At 36.9% G+C, this 13261-nt stretch overlaps 1 protein-coding gene across 1 annotated transcript; it reads right to left on the reverse strand.

Annotated features, from left to right (window-relative positions):
* Positions 1-656: 656 nt before the first annotated feature.
* LOC149197398 (membrane protein PM19L-like) lies at positions 657-1855 on the reverse strand. Its single transcript, XM_089403906.1, has 4 exons — positions 1705-1855; positions 1376-1595; positions 1214-1259; positions 657-1105 (listed from the first exon to the last, which is right to left on the reverse strand). Exons 1-4 carry the CDS (start codon positions 1829-1831, stop codon positions 935-937), a joined length of 564 nt encoding a protein of 187 aa, XP_089260032.1. The 5' UTR covers positions 1832-1855; the 3' UTR covers positions 657-934.
* Positions 1856-13261: the final 11406 nt, after the last annotated feature.

The following is a 13261-nucleotide window of genomic DNA, read 5'->3' on the forward strand; positions in this document are numbered from 1 at the left end:
AGAACCTAGTTAATTGTAAATAAATGAAAAGGCACCGTTAGATTGATATATTAATCAATGATGATTAATTGTTAAGTTGAGAACAGGGTACTAACATTCCATTCAACGTGATTTTGCTGGTATGGAAGTTTACTATGCCTATAGGTTTTACGTTTTTTTGCAAATGACAAACTTCACATGGTATAATTTATGTTTTGGAAATCTACTAACCGGTTGAAACATTATTAATAATTACTCGTTTTAATGTAATGACAAATCTTCACATGGTATCAGAATTAAAACCTTAGCCCGGATTCGATTCAAATTACCAAGGAGGGTGTTGGACTATAACCAATGTTACACTAAATAGATGGCATAAAGTAACTACCACTCTAATAACATAAAACTAATCACCCACTTAAAATGATATTAATGCTTCCTAAATTTATTAATACCTACAATTATTTGTGTAATTGCAACGTTACAAAACAATACTAATCATGTTGCTTTGATAGATGAAATACTGTTTTCTTATCAAGATAGGATAGGATTCATGGTGCAGTATTTGGTAATTTTCACTTGATATCTATCAGCATCTACACTTTAACCTTATGGATAAGAAGTGGGATAAAAAGACAGATACAAGGCAGATTTTAATTTATGAGAAACGGTTTTCCATAATAAAATGAGAAGCACAGATTTACATAATATAAAGATGCGGCCCTTTCATCAACTTGATGATAATTAACAAAACATTTTGAATCCTATATAGCGCCAGTAAGGATAACTTTATTCAGAGTTCACACGATTATCAAATTCAGAGCTGATTTTCATGAGTGCCACTCTGAAAATGACGTAATCTGCAATCTACAGCATGAATTGATTACTAGTAACACAGCAGAACCCATGTTCTCGTATATCAAGTTATTATCAGTATTCTGTAGACAATCTATTATTAAACGGAAGATGCCACAGGTGTGTTTCCTTTTCGAGGCTGTGCTGTAGTTGTAACCACGTAGGTTTCCTGGTCACAACAATAACTTTCTGTGAAGAATGCACCTTGAATGAGGAAAATGTAGAAGAGCTTTGTTCCGGTTAGAATAATAAGAAATAACTCCAACGTTCTCTGCACACAAATGCAATGTCACCAATGTTAATATAAAACGCCATTAATGATGAATTCCATAAGCAACTATTATGAGCAGAAACATTAATGATGAGATAACATCCAGACCAGCTTTGAGTTTCGGCCACCGATAGCGATCTCCTTGCATGCCAACCTGCAGTTTGTGTTGAAAAATAATTAGATCGTCTTCCATTTCACTTCATAGATGACTCAGATATTATATAATGTTATCACAAGTTATGTAGCTTTGTAGTTATTATATATACATACCCCATAGCGAGTAGTGTGAAAGCCCAAGCGGTCATGGCAGATGCAGCACTAGAAGCCAAACTGTGGGCAGTCCAAACCCGGAGGTGATGGAGTCCCGAAAGGCTTGAAGCAGCTCCTACCACGGCAGCTGTCAAAGCAAAAATAACCATGAATCCTGTGGCTTCATTGCCCATTGGAAAATAAACTGGAGAAAATCCAATAGGAAGAGCTGTTCCGGAACCTGCAAATTTTCATCACACAATCAATGAACAAAACTCTCAACAGCACAAAAACAAATTATGCGTAGAAGAAGAATAATATGTATTTTGGAGTTAGACATTAATAGCTACCGGTAGAATAAGTGTGGTCGAGGGCTTTGTTGAGAGCCCATCCTGCAATAACACCTACACCCACATACATGCAGAAGTTCCACAGCAAGAGAAAACCCACCAGAGATTTCACTAGTCCACATGCCATTATAATAATACTAGCCCTGCTCTGCAAATTATTAGACCTAGATTTAGAAATGCAAAAGTACCACTTATTAATCTGTACTGCACACCAAGGCTTAATCTGTTGAGGGCTAGACAAAGCTGAGAATACTTCTCTAGATATCTCCCAAGGGAAGAGATGATGTATTTATGAATGGGTGGAAAGTAAACAAGCGACCCTCAAAGGAAAGCGCCAAGGGGGATAGAGTACCCCACAAAAGGGAAATAGTAGGAGAGGTAGTTCAATCAAATAGGTCTGTTTATCCAACTCTCAATGCCTTGCCTTACAAGGCAAGGTGATATCACCTTGAAAGCTTTTACAGCATCCCCATCTTGTCCATGAATCCAGGTCGGAACATAGTTAGTTGGATATTGTTAGAGCAACTCTCCAGCTTTATCAATATATTATGGCATTTTGCATTTCGACTTTCATAGCATTCCTTTTTGTTCGCAATAATTTTTTCCATTCACATTCGAATTACACGCAGGATTTGAATATTTTGATTGTATTGATTGTATTTCTTTCCCTAAGCATTTCAGTGCCATCTGTATCATCTGATACGAACAACTTTCTTTAATTATTCTTTCTGCAACAACTTTCGTTAATTATACCCAACATAATGTAATGAGTTGTTTGTGGGGTTCTGCGCATATATATATATATATATGAATTTAGTTTCTCGATAGAGTGTTAGGGGTGATAATTTAAAGAATGCACATAAAATAGAAGTGAATTTCACAGTCACAACATGGAATTTTCGCAGTGTTGAATTTAATGGCAATTGTGAGTTCCGAGGCTCTTGTATCCAATCATATGAGATCCAACCTCACACATATTTATATTGAGAATCAGACACCATCGCATTCTTTGTTTAAGAAGAAATGATTAGTGAATTATTTTCAATCTCCAAAGGTTCATGCTATTAGTTTTAATATGCGAATAGGTATGGCTTTATAAATATTAAATAGAATGTCCTCACAGTGCATCATATAAATAATAATAACGGAAAAGCTACACACAGTAGAACTCGCAAGGGTTGAGTAACTGAAAGGTGCACCCACATACTTCAGAGATGTTGGAGTAAAATGAGGGAGACTTGTTTTATAACTCAGTCGGATTCCAGCATGACATTGCCATCTTTCTCTGTCGCATAGGGAAATACTTGAAGCGTCGTCTACTGCTTGACCTTTTTTAATTAGTTTTGGGTGAAATGTTTTAATCAAATTTATTTAATATTTGGTGAAAATTCGTTGGAGTTGAGTAATTGAATTTTTATTATTTAAATATTTTATGGGTTTAATAATTTCATCCAAAAATTGTATATTTAATTTTAATAAGAAAAAAACATTTTTCATCCATTAAAATTTTCATTAATTTTATTTAAAATAAAGAAAAAATTATCAAACACATAAACTAATAAAACAATTTCTGTCCAAACAAAAATATTAAAGTCTTATGATTACTATTTTAGTCTTATGATCACTATCTCATTTGCTAAAAGGGAAATAGGGTGAACTTAGGCGATGAAAAAATGATTTGCCTACCTACAACATTCTATAACCAATCCTCGTCCACAAGATGTTATCATGAAAAGTGTGCTAGGCTCTCTAGCACCAAGATTTCTGTATTTCATATTATGTCATAGACTCCTTTTATACATGAAAGGATTTTGTATGAGACTCCTTTTATGTATTTCATATTATAATTATATATTTTATAATTATAAATTTTAAAATTTAATAGTAATTTACAAGTTTAGGAAAAGAATATACTTTTTATATGTATATTATATTTATATAAAAGTAATTTATTGAAGATAATCACTCATTTTATGCATTGCGCTATGATCATCTATTTTCTATCGTTTTACCGTTTTTCGTTTTGCATTTTGAAGTGAAGGTTGAGTTTTGAAAAATAGTAAAATTTGTTATAATTTTATGAAAAAATTAATTAGTGATTATTTGATTTTGGATTTTATTTTTTGTGAGATCATAATGTCTTGTTATTTAAATTGTATTTTTGAATGCAGATATATATTAAATGTCTTGGTGAAATTATAATGTTTTGTAGGAACTTACACAGTAACTTTTTTAGATAGAACACTAAGGGACATCACTCAGAAATATATCACAGATCAGTACATCAGTATTTTTGATGTGGTTAAAACCCTCAAAAAGGGAAACAGTCCATGGCCTAAGCCAACGCGGCCACTTCAGGCACTTTATTAATGTAAAAGAAAGAAAATTTACATAAGATTCTCTCATGAACGGTCACTTAACATATGACCCTCCATGCTTTTTAAATAGAGATCATGGACCAATCAAGTGTTAAGCCACGGTTCAAGTGTCAGTAATACCGAGGAGAGAATGAACCGTCGAATCACTTCATGCCTAGAACATATCATGACCATTGGATTGTAAGTTACAAAAAGTGCACACTAAAAAAACACACTTTACCTAACTATACATTAGACCAAGTTATACTTAATTATTTCCTATGTGTCAGAATATCCTAACATTCCCCCTTAAGAACAACATGGGATGAGATTGAAGGATGTACAAAGATGACACAATAGGAGAAGGAAGGAGGTATTAGAGCCTATCCCCCTTTAGTGAAAACTTCCTAAACTTCAACCGTAAATCGAAGTTTAGTAAACTTTGCCTCTGTGAGAGGCTTTGTAAAGATGTATGCAACTTGATCATTGGTTGAATAATATTGCACTTCAAGAACATGATAATGAATGAGATTTCTGATGAAGCGTGTGTGTATTTCAATGTGTTTGTTGCACTGATGTTGGATGGGATCTTTGCATAGTTGAATGGCACTTTGATTATCACGTTAAAGTGTAGTCGGATATTGCTGCTGAAAGCTGTACTTTGATAGGATCTGATGAAGCCACGGGGCTTCCTTACTAGCTTCAATGGAGCCACGATACTCTGCTTCTACTGAAGAAAGAGAAATGGAACTTTGTTTCTTGCAAGCCCATGTGATAGGTCTAGAACGAGGAATGAAGACATAACCTACAGTATAATTTTGATCATCAAGGTCACCAGCCCAATTAGAATCAGTGAAAGCAACCAATAGAGGAGATGCTTTTGCACTGTAATGAATCCCCAAATGAACTGTACCTCGAACATAATGAAGTATTCTTTTAGCTTCTTTCCAATGAATTTCATGTGGGTTTTGCATAAACTGAGCAACAAGACCAACAACAAAGGAAAGGTTAGGATGGGTATGGGTCAGATACAAAAGTTTTCCAATAAGCTGACGGTCTAAGGTAACGTCAACTTCAGGGGAAGTACAAATGACTGAAAGTTTGGCTCCAAATTGAAAGGGAGAACGGGCTAGCTTACAGTCTTCCATGTGAAAGTGGCATAGAAGATCACAGCCATACTTGGACTGAGAAAGGGAAATACCTTCTTTGTACTGCAAGACTTAAAGACCAAGAAAATAATGCAAGTTTCCTAAGTCTATCATTTCAAACTATTTTTTAACATTGGACTTCACATGGTTTATAAGGTTGGGATCACTACGAGTAAGGATAATATCATCAACACAAAGAATAAGAATGATAAGAGATTTACCCACTTTCTTGGTGTAGACATTATTGTCAAAATGACACCTAGAAAAGCCAGTATCTAAAAGAAAGCTATCCATTTTGGCATACCAAGCCCAAGGGGCTTGATTTATACCATAAAGGGATTTCTTAAGCCGACATACAAGGTTGGAGTTTGTTTGTATAAATCCAGGAGTTTTTTCCATATAGATTTCTTCATGCAAGTCCCCATTTAACAAGGAAGATTTAACATCCATCCGAACTTCCCATTTGAAAGAGGCATCAAGGGAAAGAACAAGGCAGATAGAGTTCATTTTGGCAACAAGGGAGAAATTTTTAGTACATTTAATGCCTTCCACTTGTGAAAAATCCTTAGCAACAAGATGATAATTATGTTTATCAAATTTTCCATCTCGTCCAAACTTGATCCTATAAACCCATTTGCATCTAACAATTTTTCGTCCCTTTGGAAAAGGAACAAGGTCCCATGTATTGTTTTCCAATAGTGAACGATATTCTTCATACATAGTTGCGTCCCAATCTGGATGGCCTGAAACTTTTGCAAAAGTGTGAGGATCATAATTCGCTAAAACTTGAGCCAGTAAAGAAGAGGCTCTATCAAATTGAGAACGTGTACGACATTGATCTGTAGGTTCACCTACAAGAGCACCTGCTACATCCCAAGTAGCGCAAACCCATTTTGGAAGTTGAGGAGCTAAAGGAGGATCCCGAGAAGGTGGAGGAGGATTTTCATCCTCGCTGTCATCATCTAAAGAAATAATATTTTTAAAAGTAGAAGGGATAGGGAGAGGTGGCACATCCACCGAACTAGGCTCATAGGCCAATATATTTTCAACAAAATTTACATCTCTTCTAATAATAACATTTTTGGATTTAGGTTGAAGAAATCTATATTCTTTGACATCTTCAGAATATCTACAAAAATACATGTTTCACCCTTAGGTTCTAAGATTTATGTTTCTCATCTGAAATATGGGTCGACGCTTCACTTCTTAAAGCATGAAAGTGACTTACATCTGGTTTAATTGGGCTCCATGCTTCTTCTGAAGTGATATTCTTTAAAACCTTAGTAGGGGTGCAATTTACTATGTAATTTGCATAGTTAATTGTTTTTGTCCAAAAAGTAATACCAATTCCATTAGATTGAAGCACACAATTAGTCATTTCCTTTGAGGTGCAATTCTTCCTTTCATCTACACCATTTTGCTGTGGAGGATATGGAACAATATGTTGCAATTGAATTCCATGCTCAATGCAAAAGTTGATGAATTTGTTGTTAACATATTCTCCACCATTATCAGATCTTAGCTTAAGAATTTGATGTCCATATTGCTTCTCAACAAAGGCCTTAAAGGCCAAGAACATGTTAAATAATTCACGCTTGAGTTTTAAGAAGTATACCCAAGTGTGTCTAGAGAAATCAAAAAATTAAAGTTAAGAAATACTTGTAGCCAGAGAATGAAACAACTGAAAGTGGACCACATAAATCACTATGCACAAGTTGTAAAGGGGCTGAGGCGTGGCACGAGACACGTATTTCAAAACTATCACAATGATGTTTTCCAAATACACATCCAACACAAACACCATCTCTGCAAGATACCATATGAAGACATGTCACCATATTTCCTTTACATAGATTTTGAAGGGAACGATAGTTTAAGTGAAAAAATTGTTCATGCCAAAGTTTTCTCACTTCATCATTATGAGAAACAAGCACTGAGGGAAGATTTCATGACCCAAAGTTGTTAAAATTATACAACATTGTAGAATCATTAGCACTGCCAGTGGCTAAAATCTGTGTAGGATCTCTTAGGTCTTTAATTACAACATCATGAGGTGAAAATTCAATGGTGTTATCTTCACCTGACTGAGTTATCTGATATACAGATAGAAGGTTGCAGGATAAGGTAGGAACACGTAATACATCATTAAATTGGCCATTGTCAAGATGAATAGTTCGAGTCGCTACAACACTAAGAGATCTATCATCACTAACATATATATTTTTGGTGTTACAATCATTTAAAAAAGAAAACATGGCTTTTTTTTGCTGTGTGATAAAAAGATACAGAATGAATGAGACACTCATGAGAATGAGAAGAAGAAGATACATTTAGTGCATAACCAGACCGAGATTCTTGACAACCACATGCAGAAAGTGTTATTCCTGAAGATGAATTTGAAGTTGAAGAGTGATTCAAATGGATATTATGCTTCTTCATTGCTTCTTCTAAGGCTTCCATCTTCTTAAAGCATTTGGATTCTAAGTGGTCATCACAATTACAAAAGTTGCAATGTCTATCAGTCTTCTTCCCTTTGTTTTTAGTTGCCTTATCATTTTGTTGAGTTGATTTTTCATTGTGAGACTGAAATTGCTTAGGACCCTTGTTTTGTTTAGGACCATTCCTTTTAGGATGTTGCTTCTTAGGATTCTTTGAACTTCATTACTGCTAGGCTGCTAAGGCTTTCTTAGAAGAGTTTCTAGTATTAAGAAGACCAAGATGTAAGAGTTTTTCTTGCTCTCTTCTTAAAGAATCACAAAAAACATCAAAAGAGTGGGACTCATAGTCTTGTCCTTCAGAAATAAAGGCTTCTCTAGTAGAATGGAAAGTGGAAACAAACACAAAGTAGGCTGGTCCTCTTAGTAAGAATAGAATAGATAAGGCTATCGTCTTCTTTCTTAACCTTAACACCTTTCAAAAGAATTCTGAGGGTCTTGAACTTGGACACAAAATATTCAATGGAAGAAAAATTATTGGGGTCGAACATAAGAAACTCATTTTCGAGTTGATGGCCTCATTGAGTTGTTTCATTGTTTCATCGAGGGTATCAATTTCTTTGATATGGAATCTAAGGTCTAGAGAAATAGACATCCTTATCAACACACATGCTTGATATATCTTATTTTCCCATTTGGCTTGCTTATTTTCATCTTGAGGTTTAGACTCTTGGCCTGAGGTTATTCTATAAAAACCTTTACTTCTAAGTAAATCCACGATGTAGAATAACCGTTGGAAGTAGTTGGTGTTGTCAAGAATAACTAGGCATGGATTTTCAATTTTAAAAGAAACTCAAACTATAGATGTTGAAACTAAGTGTTCCAATGGAAAGTTCTCAAAAAGTTAGGCCGATTAAAAAAAACAGCTCTAAATACGATTTCCAGATGAAGAAGTTATGGTTTTTTGAAGAAAAGTTGTTGCAGATGCACGCGAACCATGTAAATCTTGGAAAGTGAATTATAATGTTATATTTTAAAAAAAATCTCCCATTTTCCAAACTGAATCTAATTAGCTCACTTTTAAAACCAGATTATTTTATGTGACCCACTTTTATAAATAAGTGAAAGTCACTTTTACAATGGTACTTTATGAACTATTCGCTAAATTGTAACTTAAATAAAAGATAAAGTGACTTTAGAATTATAAGTGATTGTGTTTTTATAATGGGTGAGAACACTTTTACATAAAGTAACTTTAAAACATAAGTTACATGTGTTTCTTTGAAAAAGTAACTCAAAAAAGGAAAGACTTGAACCCAAGACCCCTATTATCGTAAAGTAACCTTAAACCAAGTGAGTTAGTTTAAAAGGCTAGTAATTTTGGAAAGAAGGAAGGATTTTTTTTTTTTAAGCATACTGAAGCTTTGGAATGCGTTCTTAATTTAAAAACCCCTTTTTCCTGCAAAAAAAAAAAAACAACCACACAAAGAAAACAAACAAGAAAACAGAGACTAAATATTTTCCTTAGTGTTTTTTATTTTTCAAGATCACACTAAGGCGCGACAGAAAAGAGCATACACATGAGAAAAATACTTTCTTTCTGTTTCTGATTTGCCCAAATCACACAGAGTCTCAGGGAGAAGAGCATACACATAAATTAAAGATATAGATCGGGTAATAAAAAAATTACAGAGAACTATAAACCAAAATAAATAGAAATAAATAATTATAAATTCAAATAAAGGCTTTATACTTCAAGATCTTAAAAATGACGTAGTTAGGGCTACCGAAATCCTTTTCGCGTGAAACAAAAGGAGTTCCTCACTGGAATAGATACTCCTAACACAATAAAGCAGTACTTTTGGCCCGAAAGTGGTCAGAAACAGTATATATAGGAAAAGACAGTCGGATGCAGTTGTACCAGCTTCAGATTTGGATCACCAACGGATGCGGCCCTCGAATAGCTCTGATACCATGTAGGAGTTTATAGGGTAAGTTCCTTAGATAGAACACCAAACGACACCACTCACAAATAAATCACAGATCAATACACCAATATTCTTGATGTGGTTAAAACCTTCAAAGAGGGAAACAATCCACGGCCTTAGCTAATGCGATCACTTCAGACAATTTATTAATGTAAAAGAAAGAAAATTTACTTAAGCTTCTCTCATGAATGGTCACCTAGCAAATGACACTTCATGCTCTTTAAATAGAGATCATGGACCAATCAGGTGTTAAGCCATGACTCAAGCATCACTTCATGAACCGTCAGATCACTTCATGTCTAGAACATATCGTGACCGTCAGATTGTAAATTACAAAAAGTACATACTAAAGAAAGATACTTTACCTAACTATACACTAGACCAAGTTATACTTAATTATTTCTTATGTATCAAAATATCCTAACATGTTTTATAATTGAAATTACATTTTTAAATGTAAAAATAGATTAAACCCTTAAAAAAATCCTTGAAACATAGAAATTTTACAAATTCAACAATTTAAAATTAAGATTTTTCTAATTTTTAATTAGATTTTCAACAAAAACCAACCAAAAAAATTGTCTAAATAAAAAAAAAGAAAACAACCTCTTTAATTTACCTCATAGTTTAATAAAAATTGTTTTTGTTATTGTTTCATTATTATTATGTAAATCACCTATTTAAGATCAGGAATAACGGACAGCGCTTCCCCAGTTCTCGACAAGCAGACAAGCATCCCGTGACAAGCGAAGTAACCATGGTTAATTCAGATGAGGGTATTGACTTAGACCCAGCTATGGAGGACATCCTTTCCATTTGGGGGAAAGACCCAATTGCTCAGAACATAGAGCGTTATTTTGGAACGGTGGAAGCCCTAGTTTCTCCTCCGTTTTTACCGGAAGCAAAAAGACGGTCTGAAACCCTCACAAATTCGCCCAAGGGATTGGAAGGAACGCCTGTGGTGCATCAGGGGATCAAGCACTCGCAACAGTTTCAAAGGTCGAGCAAGGAAGACCCACATGCAGGTCTTCTCAACCCTCATCACGGCAGCAAGGGGAAACTCGGGTTTGCAGGTCTGATCCTCTCTGGTGGCTTAGAAGACATAGTCAATCTCGGGTCGAAGCTAGGGCAAAGCTCTGAAGGCGATGCGGGAAGGACGACAATAGTCACAAGGGTTTCCATTGCAAAGAGCATAAATAGCCCAAAGGAAATCGGGTGGAAGGATCAAGGTCATGAAGACTTCCAGGATTCAAGGGGGGAAGACAATCGAGTAGATCAGGGTTTTCAGGTAATAAATCAATCTCTCCTTGAGTCCCTAAATTTTTCGTTAAACACTTCGAATGTGGCCCCTCCGGAGTCAGGACCCCTGCCTCTGTCCTCTGAATCGGGATCCCAAAGAGGGCAGGAGGAGAACGAAGGATTAAGAGACACCGATAGAGGAACAAAAAGCACAGGGGGTCAAAGGAAAAAGCAGAGACTGATCAAATCCCAAGGGGTAGAAGGGAACCTGGTGCTGGGCATGGATGTGCAAATTGAAGAGGCGCTGGAGGTCGCAGAATGTACCCTAGTCGGTAGAGCAAGGGGTAAGAAATTCTCATCCGATTTCATTCTATCCTGGGGGAAGAAGAACTGGCAAACTGATCTAATCAGAGAATTCAGGGTCTTGACCTTAGCAAAAGGATGGTTCTCGGTGCATTTCAAAAACAAAGGAGCAGCAGAATGGGTGTTGAAGAGGAATTAGACACTCAGAAATATCCCGGTGCTGTTCAAAAAATGGAGCCCGATGTTCGATGCAGCCCATGAAAAAGCTGATGTTTTCCCGGTTTGGGTAAGAGCTCCAGGGTTACCATCATTCCTCTGGGTCGAGTCGGTCTTCAAGGCGATCGGGAATAGATTGGGCACTTACTTAGAGATAGACATGTCTTTCCAAGAAACACGCAACAGAGCAATGGCAAGGATTCTCGTAAGTCTTAATCCAAGCGGAGGACTGGCAGAGAAGATTAATCTCCAATACAAAGAGTATGTCTTTGAACAAATCTTGGATTATGAATTTCTGCCTTTCCGTTGCCATAGATGCCACGAGTACGGGCACTTGGCTAAGGAATGCCCTTTAGGCAGGCAGTGGAAGAGGTTCCAGAGAACGAGGGCGAGGCCGGAAAAAGACAATAGGCACTTCCAGTTTCGAAAAAACAAGGAGATTTCAGTCGACCAGGAAGATGAAACAATGGATTTAGACCCGCAGCAGGAGAGGCAATTCCAGAGAGCAGATCTTCAAGAATCCCCGAGGAAACTGGCAGAAGAAGGAACTGAACCCGGGATCGCAAAGGAGAACCCTGAAGATGCACAACCGAGCTCAAACACTAGGCCAGCCGAGGATCCAAAGGGTACGAGCCTGGATCCAAATCTCTCTCCTTTTTTTAATACTGAAAATAAAGATAAATGCTCGGATGAATGTCCGGCCCATGATTCTCTCACTAAAATCTCCCTTTCTGGAAAAAATGTTAATAATGTAAATTTGGATGAAGGTAATTTGGAAAATTGTATTGATATCATATCAGCCGCTATCCCCTCCCTAGATCTGAATTGTGACGGGGGTCGCCCTGAACCCTCCTCTCAGGCCCAGCAACCTATATGCCCCTATAACCTCCGCTCTCTGGACTCTAAACCTGTCCCTATGTCAACAATGGGGGGCATCGAACCTTCCAACCCTCAGAGTCAGTCCAGGAAGAAAAGGGGTAGGAAATCCAATCTGTCTGTGGCCCAAGTCAAGGCAAAATCCGATGTGGCAGACGGGAAGCAACAATCTATCACAGGGGCACTTAGAGCAGTGCAAAGCCCCGTCCCTGCCCTTAAATGATCATAACCTCTTGGAATTATAGGGGTTTAGCCAGTAAACCTAAAAAACTGGCTCTTAGGGAGATAGTTATGAACTCCAAAGTAGATGTCCTCCTTCTTCAGGAGACTCTAGGGAAAGGGGAGGAAATCGAAACAATGCTCAACGCTCTTCTTCCAGGATGGAAATTCTCAGCCTTGGACTCAGATGGTCACTCAGGAGGATTGGCTGTTGGATACAGAGATGGGAGAATTAAGCTTAGGAACCAATGGGGAATAAAGCAGGTGATGGGACTAGAATGTCAGACTACTGAATTTGATTTTCCTCTAACTATCCTAAACATATATGGTCCTTGCCAGGGAAGGATACCATTCTGGAATGGGTTGATGGAGAATTCGCTTTTGAAGAATAACTATTTGGTGTTGGGTGGTGATCTAAATTTCTCCTTAGGAAGAGCGGAAGCTTGGGGTCCAGCTGCAAGAGAGGATCCGCAAACAGATTTTTTCCAGAATCTATTAGTCTCAAATAATCTGATAGAAGCCAACCTCATCAAGCTAAAGCCGACCTGGAGGAATAGAAGAGTAGGAGAAGCAAGGGTGGCGAAGAGACTAGACCGCTTCTTACTCAATGAGGACTTATCTGCCATGATTCCTTTATTCAGGCAATGGGTTGAAGAAGGGGGCCCTTCGGATCACTTCCCTATCTACCTCGAGCTCTCCAAAGTTCCCCCAAAACCACCTGCCCCTTTCAAATTCAATGCTTCCTGGCTACAAGAAGAATCTTTTAACAAACTATT

The sequence above is a fragment of the Pinus tabuliformis genome, chromosome 2_2 (assembly GCF_031772625.1).
Source record: "Pinus tabuliformis cultivar Carrire ecotype Pingquan chromosome 2_2, CPIR1, whole genome shotgun sequence".
Classification (NCBI taxonomy): Eukaryota; Viridiplantae; Streptophyta; class Pinopsida; order Pinales; family Pinaceae; genus Pinus; species Pinus tabuliformis.

Excerpts from the sequence above, each read along its gene's own strand:
- LOC149197398 (XM_089403906.1), bottom strand. The coding sequence starts at position 1,831 with ATGGCATGTGGACTAGTGAAATCTCTGGTGGGTTTTCTCTTGCTGTGG. Across the intron at positions 1,596-1,704 it reads CGACCACACTTATTCTACCG|GTTCCGGAACAGCTCTTCCT; the intron begins GTAGCTATTAAT and ends GAAAATTTGCAG. Across the intron at positions 1,106-1,213 it reads GTGGCCGAAACTCAAAGCTG|AGAACGTTGGAGTTATTTCT; the intron begins GTCTGGATGTTA and ends ATTTGTGTGCAG.